Raw genomic sequence first — 23,260 nt, 5'->3', positions numbered from 1 at the left:
GTAATTATTTTCCCATATATATGGGTTATCTTCCATTCAATCATCTTCATCTATCTATTCCCAATTGATACAATTATACTTTATACAAAATCAAAAACGAATTGAAGGGTTGAAGCAAATTTTTTTTTTTTCTTTTTAAGGGGAACGAATTGAAGCAATTGAAGCAATCGATTTTAGGTAAATTTTTTATTTTTGTTTTTAATTATTTCCGGGTTTGATAATTTCAATTGAAGCAATTTTTATTTCATTTTTTTTTATTTTTCGGCCCTGCTTTGAAGTTTGAATGCTTCGTGAGTTCGTGTCTTCTGGACTTCTGGTAAATTTTTTATTTTTGTTTTTAATTAATTCTGGGTTTGATAATTTCAATTGATGAATTGAAGCAATTTTTATTTCATTTTTTTTTTTTCGGCCCTGCTCGTGTTGCAACAGAGACATTAATTTTTGATTTTGGCTAATAATATCTGGAAAAGTGGAAATTCTAGACTATTGCACGCTATTAATCTAATTAGCTGTATCGTACAATTAATCTAACATCCTACAAATACATACCGTGGTCAGTGGTTCAGTGGTTGTTTAGATGAATGGCATTCAAAACAGAACCAATGCACAGCTAATCAATCATAAAACAAATTCAATCAATAATTATATACGAATGAATGAATGAATGAATTAAAATTATACAATCATCTTACATCAAAATCAAAGGAATGGATGCTCTAAGATTCGTAATCATATATAGCAGATTTGATTGATATACAACAGATGGGAGACTAGTTCTGTATCTAACAATTTTATTTTTTGAAGGTCCAAATTGGTCCTATTCTTTTGAACAAAGATTGAGAATCAACGTTATCGAGTAATTCGCCAGTTATGTGAAAGCATTTTTATTTTGCAATGTATATATAGGAAAATTGTGCATTGCCAAAATTATAGATTAAAAAAAAATGTATAATTTTAACATTATTAAGGCCCCTTTTTCGATTTGGAACAGAGCCCCTAAAATCAATGCTACGGCCTGTACATATGAATAGAATATCAAATAATATACCCTTCATAGCAATTATTGTTAAATTGAGAAAATTATTGCAATTTACCTTTTACAAGTAACAATTTAGGGGGTGCACCCTACAACCCTAATGTCAGATTTCCTATAAAAACTACATGGTTTTAACTATTTTCAGTAAAACCTTGATGAAAAATCAAACAAAAGGACCACGTACTGGTTGGTTAAATGGCCACCAAACAATGAAAAGTTTAATACAGTTGACTGCGCAGTGCATAAAAATAGTGGATTTAGATCACTTTAGTAAGTTTGTGGTAAGTTTGACTAATCAAGATAGTACCATATATTATTTCAAGTGTTTGGTGATCGTATATTGTAAATTTCGAAAATCTATCTTTTAACAACACCGTCAAGATCAGAGTTCTTGTGATTAAGTTGTGAGGTGAGAGAGATCTTAAGTTTAGTATTGTCAAACATAATTATTTGCGTAGTACCTACAAACTCATCACATCCTCGGATCCTCCTAAATAGCTAATAAAACCCCTATTCAATTCACCCTCACTTTAATATTTGAAGATTTTTCGAGATAAAAGGTAAGACTGCATTGTTTTTGTTACTAAATAATGGATGGTAATAATTAAAAATTGTACAGTGGTTGTTTGAAGTATAACTACCATAATATTTTAATAATTATATTGTTTATATTTGACGTATTTTTTCTCCAAGTAATTAATTATATTACTTTATTTTTGCTATAAAATACTGAGTATTATTATAGGTAGGATTATCATTGTAGATTTGTGACCTTCCTAATTAACAACGGAGCTAGTACTACAATGCTTAATTGATGATGTAGGGTGCACCTTTGTGCAGGCAAAGCACATTGATGTTCATGTGCGTTATACACATAGATAAAATATAACTAGACTATGCAAATTACACTTTAAATAATTACGTAAAACTTAGAAGTAAGTATTTGATTAAATTACACTTTAAATAATTACGTAAAACTTAGAAGTAAGTATTTGATTAATAATTTCCTAAGAGTTGTAATGGACAGCTACTAAACTAGGCAGCTAGCTAGCTAGCTAACTTCACAGTTACTACTAATGCTAAATTTTAAATATTTTTATTAATTTCTTGGAAGAACGTTAGATTCATTTGCACGTGGGTTATTTCTACTAGGTTGAAAGACATACCAGACCTTTTCATTTTTTATATTATTTTTTTCCCTTCATTATTCGGTGGTCAAAGTAACTAGTTAAGGCAGCTGCTAAATTCTTACTTTAGTCAATATTTTCTCATCTATCTTACTTTGAAAATCTCTCAGTTGCACAACTTACCTACTACGAGTAGTATTTTTGTACTATTATTTTACATAATTGAACGTTGGTATAATGCAAATATATCTTAGTATGTACACCCAAATGTATGATACGTAAATAGCTAAAAACGTGATAAAATTGTCAATGAAGTGATGTACGTGGTTCCTTGCATTTAAACAAATTATATCTCAATCAACCCCTCAAAGCTGTCCGTTTTTTAATTCGAAGAGTCAACAAAAGACTCATGTCAGACAAACCAACCCCCCAAAAAAGATAAGAAACTAAGGTAAGAGAGGTTAAATTATGGGAGCTAAAGGAAGAGGAAAAACAAACTTACAGAAAGATATGTTTGTGATTTATATTCAATAATATGTAGACAACTACTTGACGACAATAAGAAGGGAAATAATAGAGTCCATCTTTTTATGTTATTGCTTGAATTTGACATATAGTTTTGTCACATTTGAAATAACGTGTTACCAAGTATATCATTTTTAAGAAGGATGTAAATGTCTGTTAGCAAATCTTAGCATTATAAGTTTATAACCATCAATCACCAAAGTTTATCTCTTGTTATTGTTTTGCACTCATTAGTTGCAAAAACTATCAATATACGTTAGTCACCCGGGTGTATCAAAGGAGGCTACACCAAAGATGGTGTGTACGTTCACTATACATGTTTATTTGGCTATGACTCTATGAAGAGTGAGGTATATATGTAAATGCACTAACTTGAAACGTGCAGCTACGTACCATCAAGCAATGAATATGTGTTAAAGGGCCAACTCAACCAAAAGTTGTACAGGTCCTCTCATGTCTGGCGCAAATTAATTCCACTTTGAAAGAGGGGTGGATGAGATTTGAATCCATGACCTTTGTGTCACGCTGGCTTCGATACCATGTTAAAGGACAACTCAACCAAAAGCTTAAGCTGATGGTTGAGGCCCAAGAATATGTTTTATTCACTATCAATATGGTCATATGGATGTAGTAGATACATAAAATTAAAGATAGTTGAGATTCAAGGCTTGAACATTACATGTACATCGTTGTATTTACTCTATAAAAGATACAAGATTCAAGGCTAGAGAACATTTTGCGCAATTTCAAAAGTTCTTCTGCTTCCAGGAGAAATTCTCTCGTGTGGGTGTAATGCATAAGTCCAGTTTAACAACTAAACATGCAACTTATGTAAGCTACATGTTGCTTTCACAAAGATTTAAGTTAGCTTTATGCCCCATTTTAAGTAAATTTCATGATTAATTAAAGGGTTAGGTAACTTTGCTGATGCTTTATCAAGATTTTTCCCTCCTCTTTGTCCTTGACTTTAGTTATAAGCTTGGCCCCAGGTTTATTATGATTAAACGCTAAATTGACTTTTTTTTTAAATAAAATAAATAAATAAGAGCAAATAAAAAATCAAAAGGCAATTGTCTTCGCTATCAAAAACGTATCATATCGCCACATAGCACGTATGAGTTTCAAATAATTCTAAAGTGGACTTGGAAGAATGAAAATGGAGGACAAGAATGTGAGACAAATCCAGAGTACAATGAGCTGCAATTTCACCTGTTATGTTTTAGCTTATGTTATGTTTATTCTATTTGTATTAGTTCCAGTATATTCTTACACGAAAATTTTAAAATTGAACGACATTTTGCCAGTCTTTCCCATGTTCAATTAATTAGTAGCAACATAATTGATGGATGATAGAAATGTCTGCCAATTAAATTTTCTGGGTGGAATGGTATTCCATGTTCGGATAGGTATACATTAATTTGGTCAGGTTTGAAAATTCGAGTATGAAAAATTGTTGAATTTCTCTTTATATTATTAGTCACATTTTTTTTTACAGGATTTCCTTAAAAAAAAAAAAAAAAATTGAAGGCAAGGAAGAATAAATATTACCTTCGATTTTTTTAGTTGCAATTTTGAAATATTTTATATCTCACAAATGATACCCGAAGTTGCAACTAAAAAAAATCAGAGGTAGTATTAAGATACCCTTCTCTCGAGCATATACAGTCAACACGGAGTAACCGATAGACTAATATTTTAATCCGTCGAACGTCATCAAGAAATACGGACTTACGGAGTGCAAGGCTGTAAGCTTCATAAAGTAAATATTATAGATCTATTCAAAAAAAAAAAAAAAAAAGTAAATATTATAGACCTATCGAAAGAAACCTATACTTGAGCCAGTCGGTCCAAGGATCTTTCTAGAGTAAACAAAGGAAAAATTCAACTGTATTTACAACAGATTATAAGTTCTTGTAGCATGTCTACAGTTAAACTAATCTGAATCAGAGGTTACATCAGAGTATGGATCCAGATTCCTGACCATGTTTGATAATGTCTCTCCCATATCTTCAAGTTCCTCCTTTCCAAAACCCCAACTATTCATTAATTCTCCTCCGATAGCACCATATTGAATACCAAATTTCCGAAGGTTTTCCAGCCTGCTGGACAAGAAAGGTAATACAGCACTGCTAGAGCGCAGTCTTGCAGCCATAGGGATAGAATGGACATCGAGTGGTCCCTTTGAAGATGAATTTGGACTAGGATTGCTAAGCAGTTGTCCACTGCAACCAACATTTTCCGAGAATATAGATGGAAATGGTAATGGTATCGGGAGAGGGCAAGTTACAGCAGATAGATTACAGAATCTAGGCCTCAAAGATGCCTGTTCATAAGCAGCAGAAATAGCTTGTTGGACTTCAGACAGTGATGCTCGTTGCTCACCTGAGTCCGAAAAAATATTTCATATTAGATGAAGTGGCAGCACAACTACTACAATGTCTACCAACCCCCCAGTTCCCCAGAAGGACCTTAGAACCCTACACATACAGCCTACGAAGTAGTAGAAACACTATACACATTCAAGTGGAAAGATACATAGACTCAACAGAAGTATTAATTGGATGAAGAAGAAATGCTATCTGAGGCTAGGGATGATGTGGCTACAAGCATAAGATATCAACAGAAAAGCAAATCATCCCTAACTATCGAATTCCTAAATGAATAGAAGCACAGAATCCTTCCTTTCTAACTTTCAAGCATTAAAATCTGTTAATTCAAGGAGATGTAAGACCTAATAATGACATGAGGAGCTGAGGTTGAAAGTAACACATTGCACTTAGGACAAGCCAGGTAAAATCCTTAGTTTAAGGCGATGTAAATAATGGGCAACAACTATTATCTGTGGATGTAGTGAGTATCAACATACGGAGTAGTTAGTTTACACCATAAAACAGGCATATGCAGATATAGAGTACCTGATTTAAGAGCTCCATGTATCACCAATGTTTCTACAGAATGCACGTCTTCCATATTTTCCGATGTTTCTGGAGTCAATGACTGCAACTTACTCAATAATTGTTCCTGAGCAGGTTCCCCTGAGTCTCACATCAAAAAGGGGGGAGAGCACCATGAGAAGACATATTTTATAAGACACTGAGCCAGGGCAATTGAATTAGAAAATACCAATAGCAGGTGCAGGCATGGTAGCATCTAATGTAGCAACCATATTCTGTCGGAGGTGGCCAGATAGCATCTGTGCAATGCTATTGATATCCAAAGCACCAAGAGAAGATCCAGAAGTTGCAGCAGGCGCAAGCGTGTCCATGCGAAAGGGCAGGCTGAGAGTGTGAAGAGCAGCAGCATAGATTGAACTGCTATGGAAAGGCTTTTTATCATTCACATGCAGATTTGTTGAAACTTTGCCTGCAAAAAAAGGATTTTAGAAACAAAAGGAGACCTTAACCATATAAGCTACAATCAGCCCAAATGCAACAATTTTTATAAGCCAGAAAGTATCAAAACTTACTTCCACTCAAAGAAGGTAAACCAACGGGTACAATTAGTTTGCAGAAAGGAGATAGTTTTGCAAAAGAAATTGCATCATGAAGGTCCCGAGAAATGTTCCTTTTTCGACTTCTAGAGCTCATTGATGAACCAGGATCGCGAACAGTATAAAGTAACACTGGAGTATTGGTGAATTCATCAGCAATGTTCTGCAGAAAGTCTACTGCCACACTGGAAAAGCCCCCCGAATCATCCACCACACATTGTATTCCCTGTCAGCAAGTTTCTGACTAAGTAAAGAAAGGTTTTTACAAAAATACAATTTTACAGAAGTTCCTTTAAGCAACAATATAAAGCAGATAATTTGTCATTAATTTTCTGAAGCTAGACCATCTAAAAACCATACTCCGTGATAAAATGGCATTGTTGGAGACCAGAGGTTAGTTACTCATAACATTTAGTCAACACAAAACTCCATAAAGTTAAATCCATTAATTTGACTCCACAAAACAAATAATATGAATGGGTGACATTGGATTTATGTCTCATGAACAGAGCAAATTTAAAGCATAAAACCTTATCATTCAGCCCTCAGGAAGTGAGAAGATTTAAAATAAAATAAAATAAAATAAAAAAACTAGCCAGAAACACTTGGATCAAGAATTCAAGATAATGGAGAACCAAAAACAAAGCTTGGTATGGCATAGACATGAACAAAACCACTTTTTTTTGTTGAAGGTAGAGACTTTTTTGTCATATGCTTTTAGATAGTAAGAAACCCACTGAGGAATCAGGGGGTGAAACTTATGGAGGTGAAAAAAAAAAACCCTGGGTCATGTCTTGGATTCATGAAGTGTATAATCCATCAAGACTAGCCCACCAGCTCAAAACAAGCACCAGAATAGGCTAAAAATACATGCACTCTTAGAGATAATTATGAAGTTTGCTAGATACCTGTACATGATCACACTCTTCTATGAAGAAACGGAGTCTTTCGGTCATCTCTTCTCCCCGAAAACTTTCAGAAAAAACATCCTTTCCCATACCATAATTATCAAATCCCTCAACATCCATCCACAACCCATTTATTTCATATAGACTCTGTGGATGATAATGGGCTTTTGAGAAGTCAGTCCAGAACTGTACATCATTTTCCAAAGATTCCACTATATCCTTGTCTCCAATATCATCTGGCAAATCAGCATTTCTGTTGTCTTTACCAATTTTTTGCTTCTGCTCTTCCTCGTACAAACTTTGCAGGAATAAGTTTCTCTTGTGAGACTCAGAACGTTGGGTGGATACACTGCCTTTCCTGAAAGTCAAACTCAAAACCTTAGTTTAAATACCAACATCATAGAAAATATTTGAGATATAAGTAAATCATATCTGAAGAGTACTTGTAGTTGCTCAACATCAATAATGCGATGACATTTTGACCATTTCATATTAAGAGAAACATTAGATTTTCATAGGGGAAAAATTAATGTTATTTCATAGGAGTAGTATTATGCAACATGTCACTCATATCAGAAATCATATTGATATTGGAAAACTTGAAGATGCATTCTTCATGATCACAGCTTTACTATTTCACTAAGTATGACTATAGTTATGCCAGACAGCCTCACAGCTCACTGGCATATGAGGTTGCCTGCAACTCTGCTATGGGCTATTTGATTCTAGATTATTGAGGAATAAATGCAAATAATGAACTAATGAAGAATAGTGTACACTATTGTCCCACTTAAAAATATTAAGCAGCACTTCCTTTTCTTTGGAGATGACAAAATTATTAAATCATCCTTTTGCAATCCCAAATTCAGCAGTCATTTTAGTTTTCTATTTAACAGAGATTGACTGCTAAATTTCTGTGTTTGCGCTTTCATTCTCCAGAATGATATTTTCAAACCATTAAAGCCAGAAGGCAATTTTTTTATGGGGAGCATGCAATGCATTTTATCACACAGGTCTCATAAAGCCTCACCAGGTGGCCACAGGGGAAGGTGATTCTGAAGTCTGATTATACAATGTACCATGGGAGCTCATTGATCCAAGGGATCCTGGTTAGATCACAAAAGGGAAATGTCAGATATCCAAGATGCTTATGCTAGAAGAAAAAATGTCCAAATGATCCCAAATAGGTAACCAAACACAAAACAACTATAATAAGAGAGCAAGATCGGTATTATGAGCTTATGCTGTTACCTATCAGATCAGAACTCAAGCAAGTAAGAAATCCCAAAACATTAGACAAAATGCATTCCCGCATACAATCATATGTTTACATAAATACCTACACAAATACATATGTACTTACAAGTATACACGCACAAATACATACATAAATGGAGTGATAACACTAATAACTGTAGTTTGATGAGCCACAATGGGGCAATTACAGACATAAGGGTAACCGTATTAGCTGATGATACCAAGGTTGCTCTAAGAATAGTTTTGTATGACGACTTATACACAAGCACCAGAACTATAAGGCCAAGTCACATGGGAAATGACTGGTGATTTCCAGTCCAGACTTCATAAAAATCTATTATTCCATATATATATGTAAGCAATACAAGTTGGCATCAGCAGCAATCATACAAAAATCGGACTAATAATCCATTAAACAGACTTCAGTCAAAACCATGGGTTAAAAAAATACATTTCCACGAAAAACAAAAGCAAGAAAGAACAGGTGCATATACGCTGGAAAAAACATCATACCTTGATAATTAACAGAAACTAATCGAGGGGTATAGGTAAGAACACCCTGCAGACACAAATAGACAATTATTTGCATTTCTCTCAGATCTTCCGCCCCAAAAGCAAGAGAAATCAGCAGGCTGAGGGTGTTGCAGAAGATAGTGGGGAGCATAATACGCACACTAGAATACTAGAAAGTGAATAAGTTCCCTCATTACAGTAAAAAACTAACTATTTCAAAGTCAACTTGCCTCACACTCTTAGTCAAGATTATTAATCCATCTGAGCTATTAGTCTCAGAAAAGTGTTAACTCAATAAATGCTCATATATTCTTTAATTAATTTATATCTGTCTTCCACTCAGATAATATCAGCATTCGAAAATTGTCTAAGGGCTTATACACAAGTTTTAGAAACTAGATAGTGAGACAGTGACAGCCAGATATATCAGATTATTATTTATTAGCACTTGATCACGAGCGATTTCTAAAAGATAACAATCCAGCTATCAAATTTTACAGAGGTAGAAAGCTACAATGGCATTACACACAAAATGGTAGTTTCAAAGCCAGATAAGTATAACAGTTGTATCACAGTCAGCACAATAGCACATGATACTGCTTCTCAAGTAGATTAAGGAAGAATTATAATTTAATATTACAAGCACATCCATAAGCTAGATGGTTGATCAATATTACTCTTTGATACAGATACACAAGGTCACCGAATAGATAGATCATACAAGGTGGCTTGTGGAAGAATTTTTAAGCTCTAATGCCTTCTTTAAAATTAGAAAAACATGCCAAAATTAAAGAAACCCAGCCAGCAACAAATCTTACCTCATGAGTCTCTCCAGAGCGATAAAGCACATCCATGTTAACTCCAGGATTTTTAAACACTGGATCAGCATCAGGGTCACCAGCCAAACCAAGCAGCTCATCCTTCAATAGAGGAATTAAGTCAAATTTAATTTTTTAACTCCATTCTCATTCATTGAGTTTGGAAAAAAAAAAAAAATAGATTTTATCATTAGCTATACTCAAATCAAATCAATATCATTACAAATAAATAATCGAAGGGAAAAAACATACATTGAAGAATGAAGGTGTCACCCGATGATAGGAAATAAGATAGAAAATGTTCACATATCTTCTTATTTACCATGTAATTCAGAGAGAATGAATTGAAAACCCACTTGCAAACATGAAATAGCCAATAAAGCATTAAGAAGACTTGCATTCTAATATAGCTCTAGGATCAAACAAGCTCATCTCATATTCTCATGTAATGATTTGATGAAACCTCGTTACTTTCGAAGTCTAACAGTAATGGCAATTTTATGTTTGAGTGTTTTAAAGACTTCATTTAATAATATTACAAGTACAACAATAAACACATATAGCGCAAGAACAACCTCTGGGATAAACAATACTCCATAGAATCGACTATTGACATATAAATTGTATTTCACTGAGTAATTTAGCACTTAAAACCCCCAAATCATAATTTCACTAACATGTAAAATCCCGATTCTCGACAAAATAAAATAAAATGATATTGACAGAAAGATGTACCTGGAAGTTCCAGAAATGAGAGCCTATGAAATTGGCAAAACCTCCAATTTGAAGTGTAACAACTTCCCTCATGTTGCCTGCTAAACCACAATACCAGTAAACCCAGATGCACAATTAATCGCCCAATTAAATAATTAACCAAAATAAAATTGAACAGCTAATGTTGATGCTGCAGCTAGTAAAGTGCAGTATAAGGATATTGAATTCCATATTTAGGAAATGCGCATAAGGTGTTCGATAAAATGCCAATGTGAATTTCTGCATACCTAACAGAATTACAACTTTACATAAACCCTAGTAGCTAAATAACAACCGAAATCTGAAAGAAATCAAACAACATTTAGAGGATTTAGGTTGGGTGGAATTATAGAGCATAATACTTACCTTGTAGTTTGAAGAATAGTAAGCAGAATATTCAAGAATCAACAGATTAAGCAAACTTTTGCAGCAGATTGAAGAAGATGACAGAGAGGAGTAGAAATGTAGAATAGCGTGGGAATTTGGTTGTGATGACTGTAAAGAAGATGAAGTTTGCAGGTGCTCCGTAGCTTGAATTTGTTGCACGATTAAGCTCAAGTCAGAGCTTTTTACAAATACGTAGTATAAACAGTTTACTTAGGGCTATGCTAAAGTGTACAACCGCCAAAACGGGATCATTTAGAGATAATTGTATCGTCTTAAATTATCAATTTCGTTCATTCGTTATCGACCCTTGACGTGTTACATAGTACGAATAGCCAGAGCTGTCAAAAACCGACCCGAACCATTTTGAACTGTTCCGAAAAGAAGCCAAACCGCTAAGAACCTGTTATTTTAAAATCGTAAATCGACCCGACCGGATTTTTAAAAAGCTGAAACTGAACCGATCCGAGTGTTTGAGAACCGTTAACGAACCGCACCCGATATCAAGTCGTACCGAGAACAACCCAAAACTGAGAACAACCCGAACCGAGTACTTTTGAACTCGATAGCAACCCAACCCATTATAAACCGAAACCGTTTAAACCCAACAAAAACCCGATAAACCCAAATCGTTTGCAACCTGTAACTGGTTAGGATTTAACCGTTTATAACCCGTGATAAGTTATGAACGAACTGTTTACAAACCGTAATCGGTTATAGCCGAATCATTTTTAATCCGTAAGTCCGTAACCTGTTATGATCGTAGATTTTTTTTCTCTTTTTTGGTATATTTTATCAATAGTAAAACAAAAGGGTTTAATTTGAATTATAAAGTATTTATATTGAAAAGGTTTGAAATTTTGATGTCATTAAAACTCTTATGCTACAACATTATCGTCCTCTAACGAGTAATGGCCTATGGAACACTATACTGTATTAAAAAAAATTAAAAATCTAAATCAAAAGCTAGCTCTAGATTTGTTAGTATTATTTGATCCTTAAAATCATTATACAAAAACGGACGTAAAGTTAAACAACTAATTAATACTGCGTATGATCTACTGAATAACTAATTAAAGAATATTGAGGATATAATAGACGATATACGTTAACGAAATTCGTTTAAAACTGGCAAAACTAGTTGTCAAACCGACTAAGTTCAACTTGAACCGATTACAACCCGACCCGATTAGGACCCGATATGTGTTGATTCAAAATCCGCTTTAAACTGACAAACCCCATTTTTAAACCGACCGAAATTAACCCGAACCGATTATGACCCGAACCAATTATAACCCGACCCGATTAGAATCCGACCCGAAAAAAACTGTAATTAAAATAAACCAAACCGAATCGACCCGAAATTATTTAAAACCAACCCGAACTGACCCGTTAATAATTCCAACCCGTTAAAAACCGACCCGTTACAAACCGAAAACCGATAAACCGAACCCAAAACTGAACTGAAAACCCGATTGACACCCCTACGAATAGCTGAAGTAGTACGATGACAAAAGTAAAAATCGAAATTGATAGAAGTATTACATACTGTATTATTTTTTATTGTCTCAAAATAATTGACACTTTTAAGAAAATCTATCCAAAATTAAAGGGAAAAAAACTCATTACCTCCCTTATTATATACTTCCTCCGTTCTATTAATATTGCAACAATGGACTTTTTGCACTATTCATCACTCTTGTTTGACCATATAATATGAGTTATACGTTAAGCAAAATATAGTCAAGTGAGATCTTGTTGGATTCGTCTCATTTAATACTTTCACAATATCAACTTTTTATAATTTTTACTCATATACAATTATAGATATTTAGCATATAAAATGTGTTTTGGGATGCGTAATTTCCTCCTTGTTGCAATATTAACAGAACGGAGGAAGTATAAGCACAAATGCACTATGTATTTCATTGACACTTGGTTTTAGATTGATGAAGAATAGATAAGTGTTTGGGCCTAGTCCATTGTCCTAAGCCTACTGACCTGGAATTACGAAAATACCCCTCCATGATCCAGCCCATCATTAGTCAGAGCAAAGTACGAATTTACCCCTAATCTGTCCAATTAAGTACAACTTCTGCCACCTGAAAGTACATCTATAAATAGCTCTCCAATCATTGATGATGGTAACTTTTTCCTAATTCTCTAATCATCTCTCTCTACTTTCTCTTTCTAAAGTACTCTTTCTCTCTCTAGAAAATACATTCGCTGACTTAAGCATCGGATGGGCTTTCCCGGGTCACACCCCCGGGGCAGTTAACTTTCTTTCTCTTTTGCAGGCCTAGCTCTCGGACAACAAGGCATAGCTGAGGGAAATTCGGACATTCATTGGACATAGCTCTAGGACATCTTGATCACCCTTACTACCCTAAGACTCCCAGGAGCATTCTGTTTCCAGAAACAATAAGCACTTTAATTAACAATGTTGATGTATCGATACTCTCATCCTGCTCTATATAATTATCCAAATGAGCTCAGGAAGTAATTATGATTAATGTTTCTTCATCTTCACATAATCACATTCACAAAGTTACAATTTATATTATTCTGTGCAGTACTTTGTATCAAACTAATGATTAAATTTATAAAACAAATGCAAACATATTCATAAATAACAATTTTACTATTTCAATGTACACTAATTTTTCAACTCTAACTCGGGGTTTCAATATTTTCAATCAACCATTGCTTGTATCAACAGGGTTCCTACCACTAGGTGTCTAGGCTAGTAGAAGAATGCTAAACCTATACTTGATGTATTCTTTTTTAGTTGATTTCCAAAAATAGTCTTTAAAAATTTCATTCCTCATAAATAAAATATGGTCTAGTATAATTTCATTTATAAAACTCATTTTCTAGCCTAGTCTTCAAAAACACGAACCCAAATATGCAAGTCGTCCCACTAATAGTTATCTTGATTATTTTATTTGATTTTGTCTCATTTAAAATACGTAGTATTAATATTCCACTGCGCATAGGGAGCATAGTACAAGTCATAAGTCAGCAAGTCACTCATAACTCCACCTCTAGTACACCGTATGTAGGAAGCTGAAATATTCATCCTCCTCCAGAGTCCAGATCAGATCATAATAGATTGTTCCATTAATTACAAACTCTTGAAGATCTATTTCGTCATTCACTTTAACACCATGAAAACAACAAGACAATAAGATGCATGAATGGGTCCTGTTTTTTTTTTTTATACCCGTAGAATTATTAATCATAGACAGCAAATATCTTCAAAATAGCCAAAACTCTCAAAGAATATATTACCCATTGAATTTCAGATCATTCTCAACCTTCCATATTTCTCCAACTGAATTATTACCACACACTATTGCTTCCTGAATAGACTATCCACTGTCTCCTCCTTAGTGCCACGCCAGGTACGCCACTGCACAGAATAGTTCCTCTACACTTTTACATCAACTCTCTAAGCTAATTACGTACGTACTACTTTGTTTTAAGATCTCTATCACGGGCAACTGTACTTCTGCATTATGCAGTTACAGTTTGGCTACAAATCGATTCCAAACATGTTCTACTCAATACTTTCTTTACAAATGTTGTTGCATTGTGTCAATCAAACAAAGAGAACAAAGAAATTGTGCACTATGAAATCTCCCCGGAACTAATTTTGTTCTCAGGGAGTCGAGGATGAAATCATAAAAGTGGGGTGATATTTCCTATAATGGCTGTAATATACCAGCAGAGATCAAAACCTGAGTGAATTTTGGTGACTGAAAAATAATCAATTACAAAAATGCAATTGCATATTTCGCTTGTACTAACATGAAGATAAGCACATCAGCATCTCAAGTAAATGTAAGGAAGGGGCAGAGGAGGCACAATGTTATTTTATAACTCAACATCAGTACAAACAATAGGGAAAAAGAGATATTCCTAAATCTCGCTGCAAAATTTGTTAGGGCCTCATCCCTCCTCACTAAAGCCCCGAATGAGGGAAAATGCCAAATGGAGAGCGTAGCAGTTCCCAGCATCTCCCTTTGTTACATTAAATAGTTTTCGATGCATGTCAAACCTCTGCATTCTACTATTCCAATACATTATACATACTATTATTATACCAAGTATACCCACCCTAGTTCCAAAGGTGTGTATGATTAGCACTCACCTATACATTAATGTATGTCAATTCTCTCATGATCTATATATGAGGCTAAACCTTTCAACTCTGGCCATCAGATTTCTCCTCTTCATCCTCTTCGAAACTAGAAGAGTTGCATTTCCTCGACTCCCCCAAGTGTAATGGGCCTTTTGGAGAACCTGAATGCTGGAGGTCCGTTGTCAAGCAGCCTAATTCAAGCTGATCTCCATAGTCCATTCCTAAGTCAGTTGTCAATTGATTGGTTTTGCTAGCAGCTGGAAGCTTTCGGACATGAAGCCTATATTTCTGCACATGAGCAAGCAGGCAATAAATTTAGCTACTGAGCCTAAGGATAAATAAAGGCTTCGTTTATAAACTCCTAATCATACAGTCATACAAGAGTATATCATCAGCTTGCCATATACATCTTAGAAGTAGTTCCGGTCCTCCATTGCATTATACAAGCAAAGAAGCAAACATTTTGAGATCTCTTGGAGAAAATCTAATGAACATCTACGAAAACCATTTTCTCACGCCTATCATTGCCCCTTGTCCTATACTAACCAAGTAAGTTTCAAGCTAGTGTACTACATACGGGAGTACCAAGTTGAACAACAACCTAGCAAGAATTTTACCAAACTCAAAAACCCGATTAGAAGCCACCAGAAAATAAGTTATCGACCACAAAACCAAGGTGCAACGAACCAGAATCTACCCAATACAACGGATCATCATATTACCAACATGTATGAATATGAACGTCCCTCATCTCTTGCATGTCACTAGTCACGCAATATGAATGCAAGATGAATTACACGAGAAAAGAACATAACAGTACAAAAGAATTTCACCTGTAAGTGGCTTTTAACTTCATCATTAGTGAGCCCATCCACTTTCATAAGCTCCTTTATCTGCTTAGGAGTAGCCACTGCAAACCAAACATGTAACACATGAACAACATATAATACTCTATCAAACACTAATTATGCATCATAAATTTAAATTATTGGTCCTATTATTTTTTTTGCATTACAAAAAACAATAAAATTTTTGTATCATAACAAATCAGCAAGTACTGCTATTACAAGTTTACAAGGTTTGCAACAAACGTTACCAACCTCTTTTTCACCCATATTACCAAATTAAAATAGCATGTCTAACAACACCATATTAGCCAATTATCAAAATATTATTCTTATACTACCTCAGGTATGTGAAACGATTAGACATTTGTGAATTTTTATCTCTGCTCTATATCAAATCGTTGCACATACCCTATAACATAGGTAGTACTTTGAATTATTCAAAGTATCATTAGGATTAAGATTAATGCTTTAATGTTGTTCTTGTCGTTGTATACTTTTGAATCACCAAACTAATTTTTGTTAAGATTACTAAAAATTGAAAATTCAATTAGAAGCACGTAACCTCACCTTGGGCCCCACCGAGGCTTTCGAGGGCATCTACAAATCGCCGATGAAGCTCCGGCGACCAACACCGACGTCTTTTTCTAGTAGTCTGATACGACGGTTTGATTGCTGGTTTGGCAAAAACTGAACCGGAAAATATTCCGCCGGTTCGAAGTTTAGCCGGACCGGGTTCAACCATTTCAAGAGAAGTGTTTAAACCGGGAGGTACCAACGAGAGTCCCGTGACATCTTCCCTAACTTTTTTTTCGAAAGACAAAACTGCCCCTTTCCCTTCATTTTTATGCGGCTCATAGTCGCCGCCTCCTACTGTTGTCTGTAATGGTTAAAGCTTATAATTACCTTTTTATCCTCAACAACTCCAAATTAATAAAAAATTAAAATTAAAAATAAAAATTACCGAACTCCATAGCTGAGCAGAGCTCATCCATGTCTTCTTCTCAAATTGTTTTTCCTCATTTTTCTTTGCAACCTCTTTCAATTTGCTAATTGCTGTAATTAACACATAATTAAACAATTATTAAAAATAAACTATAGGTTCAAATATTCGCATAACAAAAAATTATAACAGTCATAATAAAGAACATGAAGAAATAAATAAAGAAAACGAACCATCGTTTACGATAATGGAAGAGAGAGGGAGTTCACGGTGAAATGCCTGAATCTTCTTGAGCTCATCTTCGAGGCAGATAATAAAACCATTAAGCTTGGAAAGTTCACCCAAATCCGATATTCCGGCGACTAAAAATCGGGTTAAAACTTCAGGAGGATTTGGCAAGCTCAAACTCAATTGTGGAAAATTTGATGCCATAATTTGTCTGTTGATTTGATTAGATTTTAATTTGAATGTTAATTTATGAGTGAGAAAATAGGTTCACACTTACAGTTGGAAGATAAGCATGACAGAAAATGAGAGGAGAAAAATACAAGAATAACAACTTATTTATAGGGATATATACAGAATAATATTGGGAGGAAAACGAAAACGGTTCCTCGCGTAAAATAGAATCTTGAAATTTTATTTATTTATTTATTTGTAATTCCTTTTTGTTTGTCTTTTCACTTTTTAAAATCAAGGGTGTAAAATTAAAGAAAGGATATAGGGGAATCAGAAGTGATTTTATTTTTTTCAAAATAAAAATTATAAGGGCGTGTGTTTTATGGATAAGCATATAGTTAGAGTGGTACATCCGTAATTCACATGTTTGTCCTACCAAATTTATTATTTTTCCATTTGTCAATAATTATATAATAGATTTTTATTGTGTAGAACTTTCTTATGGCACCTAATAAGTCCAAAACTAATACTGTGCTATATGTATTGCCATTATCAAGTTACTCTCGATTTTAATTCATTGCAATAATAATTACTCCCATCGTTTTTAAATACTTGCTCCATTTCTTTATGCACGGAGTTTTAGGAGAAATTTGAGAAAATAATAAAATATGAAGGTAGTGAAGTATGTGGAAGAATATAAAATTGTAAAAAACAAAAGTAGTGGAGAGAATATGAAATTAATAAAATATTATTCATGTTAGGTCCACTAGTGAAATAAATGAATTAAATAATATAAAAGTTTTCTAAATAAAGAAATGGATCAAATAATTAAAAATGGCCGGAAAAGGAAAGTGAAGCAAGTATTTAAAAACGAAGGGAGTACTACGTATTACTCCGTATCATATACGACAATATGACATACTGTATGTATTAGGAGTTTCGAGAAATGTTTACATTTTAAGCTAAAAATAATCGTAATTATCCAACAGATGAATAAGCCCCCGATTGTTAGTCCGAAACCTTTAAAATTTCTCAAAAAGTGAGGATATTAGCCTTTAATTTTGGAATTTTTTGACTTTTTTTCACCCGAAAATAAAAAATTGCCGAAATGTTTACCATGGTCCCTAATATCCTCCGGGAGTCCAATTGGCTGAGTGGAACCGTCCAATTGGCTGAGTGGAACCATCCAATTTGCCTTTAAACAATCCATTTACCGGTTTACAACTTGCACCGATTTCATTAACTCGAGCCTACCACGAACATTTATGACAACAAATAATGATCATATATGGTTCCCAATGACATTATATGACCTCGAAATGTATTCCCTAAAATTTCAAAACTTTTCAACACCTGGCCCCGAAACCTCCAAAATTTCTCAAAAAGTGTGGATATTAGACTTCATTTTTGGAATTTTTTTCACTTTTTTTTGCCCAAAAATAAAAATTGCCGAAATGTTTACCAAGGTCCCTAATATCCTTCGGGAGTTCAATTAGGTGACGATTAGCATCGTTTTAATATCCTTCGGGAGTTCAATTAGGTGGGAGGAATGATGTGTCTATTTTATATAGTATCTTACCCCCGTTCCTTGGTCATAATTAGTAGTGTTTTTGGCTCTTTAGAGCCACTTTTATTACTAATTGGTGTTTTCTAGTGTTTTCGTAGATTTGGTTGACTTTTACAGGGAATTACACTTTTGGAGTATTTTCCCGAGATAATTTGGAGTAATCACGAGCACTGGAGAAATACGACCAGATTTTATAGCCCATGGCCGGTGTTTGGGGGTATTTTATGTCCTTCGGGAGAGTTACAATTTCCTAGCAGATCCTTCTTACGCCTGTACCTGCACAAGTAACGGAGACTCCGGATGGGGGTGGGAGTTCCGCCTCCGAAGATTAAGTTAGTATCTTTTCGAAGTGGAATAAGAACAATAAAAGCTTCTCGGTTCGAGAGCGTTTTAGTAGGTTTGGGCTTTGTTTGTTTTTTGTGGTTGCAATTAATGTGTGTCCTCTTCATAAATGAGGTCTACCCTTACTATTTATAGTAAGGGAGAACTGTACCTCAATTAGGGTATAAGGGACATGTGTCGCAAAGGGATTGGGCCTTTGCAGACCGTTGAAAGATTGACACGTGTCAAGCCTTTATTGGGCCACGTGTCTTAGGGTATTTTCACCCTAAACAGCCGGTTAGAGCCATCGAACCGGTGATTAAGGGCTCGGTAGAGGTGATACCGGGGCATTTGGACCGAGTATTAAAGACCGGAAGAGGATCAGAAACCCTGATTGGCCCGAAGAATTGGAGTCAATCGTAGTCCAAATAGTGGCCCAAGAGAGCCGCCCGGCCAAAGAGGCTGGCGCACGGAGGCGCGCCCGGCCGGGCGGGAGAAGCTAAGGTCGGCGCCCGGATACGCGCCCGGCCGGGCGCGAGATTTCACTTGAAGAACAAAAAGTCGCGCCCGGCCGGGCGCGAGATTTCACTTGAAGAACAAAAAGTCGCGCCCGAACGGGCGCGTGTATTTATTAGGAGACGATTAGCGTCGTTTTAATTTGTTTTAGTTTAGGATTTGTACGGAGTATAAATACTCCTCCGTAATACGATTTTAATCTCTGATTCTCTCTCTCTCTCTCTCTCTCTTTTACTCTCTTAATTGTTTTCGTAGATTTCTTTCTCTTAAACCTTTGTTCTTAATCTACTCTTAATTCCAAATTTATTTTGGTAACGATTTCTCTTCTCTTAATCTTAGTTGTTTATTTCATTCATTTTCTCATGTCTTGTTTAATTACTTTGTTTAGTTTAGTTTCTATTCTGTGTGAGTAGTTTCATTCTAGGGTTTATGGGGATCCATAATTAATATGAAGGGATAATTTGTTATTATTGATTATTGGTATTGCATGATAATTTCTTATTGAATTGTTTTAATTCTTTGCAATTAGATTATGAATCGAGCAGATGTAATTTGATTGTGAATGTTTAGCAATATTGAATTGATGAATCGAGCAGATGTTAATTTAATATTAAAGGCTATTTTTAATAAGAACTTAGATCTAGTAAATTGCGAGAGCCTGTTAGATCTATGTTGATTAATAAATTGCGAGAGCCTGTTAATAATGTTATTTGTGCAATGTTAATTATTAATTATTATGGTTTATCCCGGAATATTAATTATTGGTGAACCTGTGACCCTGGGCCTTCTTATTATTGTTTTTCTCCTTAAACTTATTCTTCGTAGTATATAATTTATTCCCAAAAATATTGGTTACTTAGATAATTTAGATTATAATAATCAATTAGGAGTAAAAAGACTTGTTTCCCTGTGGAGTTCGACCCTACTTCCCTATCTACTTTAGTTAGAGGACTTAGGTATTTACTTTTGATTAGAGGATACGACTTTACCCTGTCAAGGAACCGGCTAATTTGCCTTTAAACGACCAATTTACAACTTGCACTAATTTCATTAACTCAAGCATACCACGAACATTCATGACAACATATAATGATCACATGTGGTTCCAAATATCATTAATGTATCCCCTAAAATTTCAAGACTTTTCGACACCGGGCCTCAAAACCTTCAAAAATTCGCCCGGAAATAAAAATTGTCGTAATGTTTACAATGGTTTCTAATACCCTCCGGGAGTCCACCTGACTGGGTGCAACCATCCAATTTGCCTTTAAACAGCTGACTTTTACCGGTTTACAACTTGCATCGATTTCATTAACTCAAGCCTACAGCGAACATTTATGACAACAAAAAATTTTGAGAGTTCAAATAATGATCATATATGGTTCCAAACAACATTATATGACCCCGAAATGTATTCCTTAAAATTTCAATACTTTTCGACACTAGGCCCAGAAACATCCAAAATTTCTCAAAAAGCGTGGATATTAGACTTCAATTTTTGAATTTTATAACTTTTTTTCGCCCGAAAATAAAATTTGCCGTAATGTTTAAAATGGTTTCTAATACCCTCCGGGAGTTCAATTGGGTGGGTGAAACCATCCAATTTGCCTTTTGAACGGCCTATTTACCGGTTTACAACTTGCACCGATTTCATTAACTCAAGCTTACCACGATCATTTATGACAACATATAATGATCATATATGGTTCCAAACGGCATTATATGACTCCGAGATGTAATTCTAAAATTTCAAGGCTTTTCGACACCTGGCCTCGAAATCTCCAAAATTTCTCAACAAGCATAATCTTGCTTAAGCTTTTAACTTTGGAGTTTTTTGACTTTTTTTCGCCAGGAAATAAAAAATTGCCGAAATATTTAGCATGGTCCCTAATATCCTCCGAGAGGCCAATTGGATGGGTGGAACCATCCAATTTTCCTTTAAACGACCAATTTACCGGTTTACAACTTGTACCGATTTCATTAACTCAAGCCTACCACGAACATTTATGACAACATATAATGATCATATATGGTTCCAAACGGAATTATATGACCTCGAGATGTATTCCCTAAAATCACATGGATTTTAGACACTGTGTCCCAAAACCTCCAAAATTTCTTAAAAAACGTGGATATAAGCCTTCAATTTTGGAATTTTTTTAATTTTTTTCGCCCAAAAATAAATTGTCGAAATTTTTACCATGGTCCCTAATACCCTCCGAGAGACCGAGAGTTCAATTGGGTGGGTGGAACCATCCAATTTGCCTTTAAACGACCAATTTACCGATTTACAACTTGCACCAATATAATTAATTTAAGACTATCACGAACATTTCTGACGACAAATAATGATCATATATGGTTCCAAACAACATTATTTGACCCCGAGATGTATCCCATAGAATTTCAAGACTTTTCGACACCGGGCCCCAAAACCTCCAAAATTTCTCAAAAAACGTGGATATTAGCCTTCAATTTTGGAATTTTTTTTACTTTTTTTCGCTCGAAAATAAAAATTGCCAAATGTTTACCATGGTCCATAATACTCTCAAGGAGTCCAATTGGGTGTGTGGAAGCATCCAATTTGCTTTTAAACGGCCAACTAACCGTTTACAACGACCAATATAATTAACTTGCACCAAACCCGTTTTAACCCGTCAAAACCCGAATTTAACCCGACTTGTTAATAACCTGACCTGAATTCAACCTGACCCGTTCCTAACCCGACCCGAAATCAACCCGACTTATTATTGACCTGACCCAAATTCAACTCGATTTGTTATTGACCCGACTTAAGTTTTACTAGACCTATTACTTACCCGACCCAAAAATTCAACCCGGTCTGTTACTAACTCGACTCGAAATTAACACGACTTGTTATTGACCTGACCTAAATTCAACCCAAATTGTTCCTGACCCGATTTCAAATCACCTTATTAAATGCAATTTAGACCACCTTATTATTGTTGATCAAAGCATTTTGTCTAAGGAGACCAAGTCGGTCTAGGCAACAAAAGAAAGGAGCATCCTCAAATTTAAGAGCTAAATGTAGTATATACTTGTTGTATGGTCAAAGGAGATAATTATCTTCCTAAATTATAGGCTATAGTTCCCTAGTATATTGCCATATATATTATAGTCAAAGGAAATAATTAGCTTGATAAAAATAATAATTATCTATTTATAGTTAGTTGAACCCAAAATAAGACCTAACTTGGAAATGACCCGATCTGATTGTAACTTGCAAATTATTGACTTGAACATAACCCGACTTAAATCCGAGAATGACCCGACTTGGAAATGACCCAATTTGATTATAACACGCAAATTATTGACTTGAACCGGATCTGGCTTGAACCCGAGAATGACCCGACCTGATTATAACCCCCAAATTATTGACATGAACCGAACCCGACTCAAACCCGAGAATGACCCGACCTGATTCTAACCCGCAAAGTATTGACTTTAACTGAACCCGACTTGAATTCGAGAATTATCCTAACCCGTTTTAACCCGTGAAAACCCGAATTAAACCCGACCTATTGTTCACCCGACCCGAATGTAACCCGACCTGTTATTAACCTGACCTAAACCCGACCCAAACCCGATAAGAAGTATGACCGGATGTGACCTGACTCAAGCATGACCTAACCCAAACCCGGCCCGCATAGGTTATGGAATTAATCCGAATTGACCCGACCCACTCTAACCCAA

At 35.0% G+C, this 23,260-nt stretch overlaps 2 protein-coding genes across 4 annotated transcripts; both read right to left on the bottom strand.

Annotated features, from left to right (window-relative positions):
• Positions 1 to 394: 394 nt before the first annotated feature.
• LOC110682260 (protein misato homolog 1-like) lies at positions 395 to 11,055 on the bottom strand. Of its 3 annotated transcripts, none has more exons than XM_021858552.1 (10): positions 10,794 to 11,055; positions 10,410 to 10,489; positions 9,675 to 9,776; positions 8,857 to 8,902; positions 8,117 to 8,192; positions 7,087 to 7,444; positions 6,155 to 6,404; positions 5,812 to 6,051; positions 5,604 to 5,723; positions 395 to 5,070 (listed from the first exon to the last, which is right to left on the bottom strand). In XM_021858552.1, the coding sequence occupies exons 2-10, from the start codon at positions 10,479 to 10,481 to the stop codon at positions 4,622 to 4,624; spliced, it is 1,713 nt and encodes a 570-aa protein (XP_021714244.1). In that variant the 5' UTR covers positions 10,482 to 10,489; positions 10,794 to 11,055; the 3' UTR covers positions 395 to 4,621. The 3 variants fall into 3 exon arrangements, with proteins under 3 accessions (XP_021714244.1, XP_021714243.1, XP_021714245.1); XM_021858551.1 differs by having other exon boundaries at positions 10,410 to 10,486; XM_021858553.1 differs by lacking the exons at positions 8,857 to 8,902; positions 10,410 to 10,489; positions 10,794 to 11,055 and having other exon boundaries at positions 9,675 to 9,759.
• A 3,616-nt stretch (positions 11,056 to 14,671) lies between these two features.
• LOC110682259 (transcription factor HHO5-like) lies at positions 14,672 to 17,518 on the bottom strand. The gene is made up of 5 exons (XM_021858550.1): positions 16,977 to 17,518; positions 16,765 to 16,856; positions 16,371 to 16,680; positions 15,789 to 15,865; positions 14,672 to 15,243 (listed from the first exon to the last, which is right to left on the bottom strand). The coding sequence occupies exons 1-5, from the start codon at positions 17,173 to 17,175 to the stop codon at positions 15,019 to 15,021; spliced, it is 903 nt and encodes a 300-aa protein (XP_021714242.1). The 5' UTR covers positions 17,176 to 17,518; the 3' UTR covers positions 14,672 to 15,018.
• Positions 17,519 to 23,260: the final 5,742 nt, after the last annotated feature.

Source organism: Chenopodium quinoa, unplaced genomic scaffold, assembly GCF_001683475.1.
Source record: "Chenopodium quinoa cultivar QQ74 unplaced genomic scaffold, ASM168347v1, whole genome shotgun sequence".
NCBI lineage: Eukaryota > Viridiplantae > Streptophyta > Magnoliopsida > Caryophyllales > Amaranthaceae > Chenopodium > Chenopodium quinoa.
Note: the sequence above shows the minus strand (reverse complement) of the source record. Positions and strands in the feature narration are given on the sequence as shown.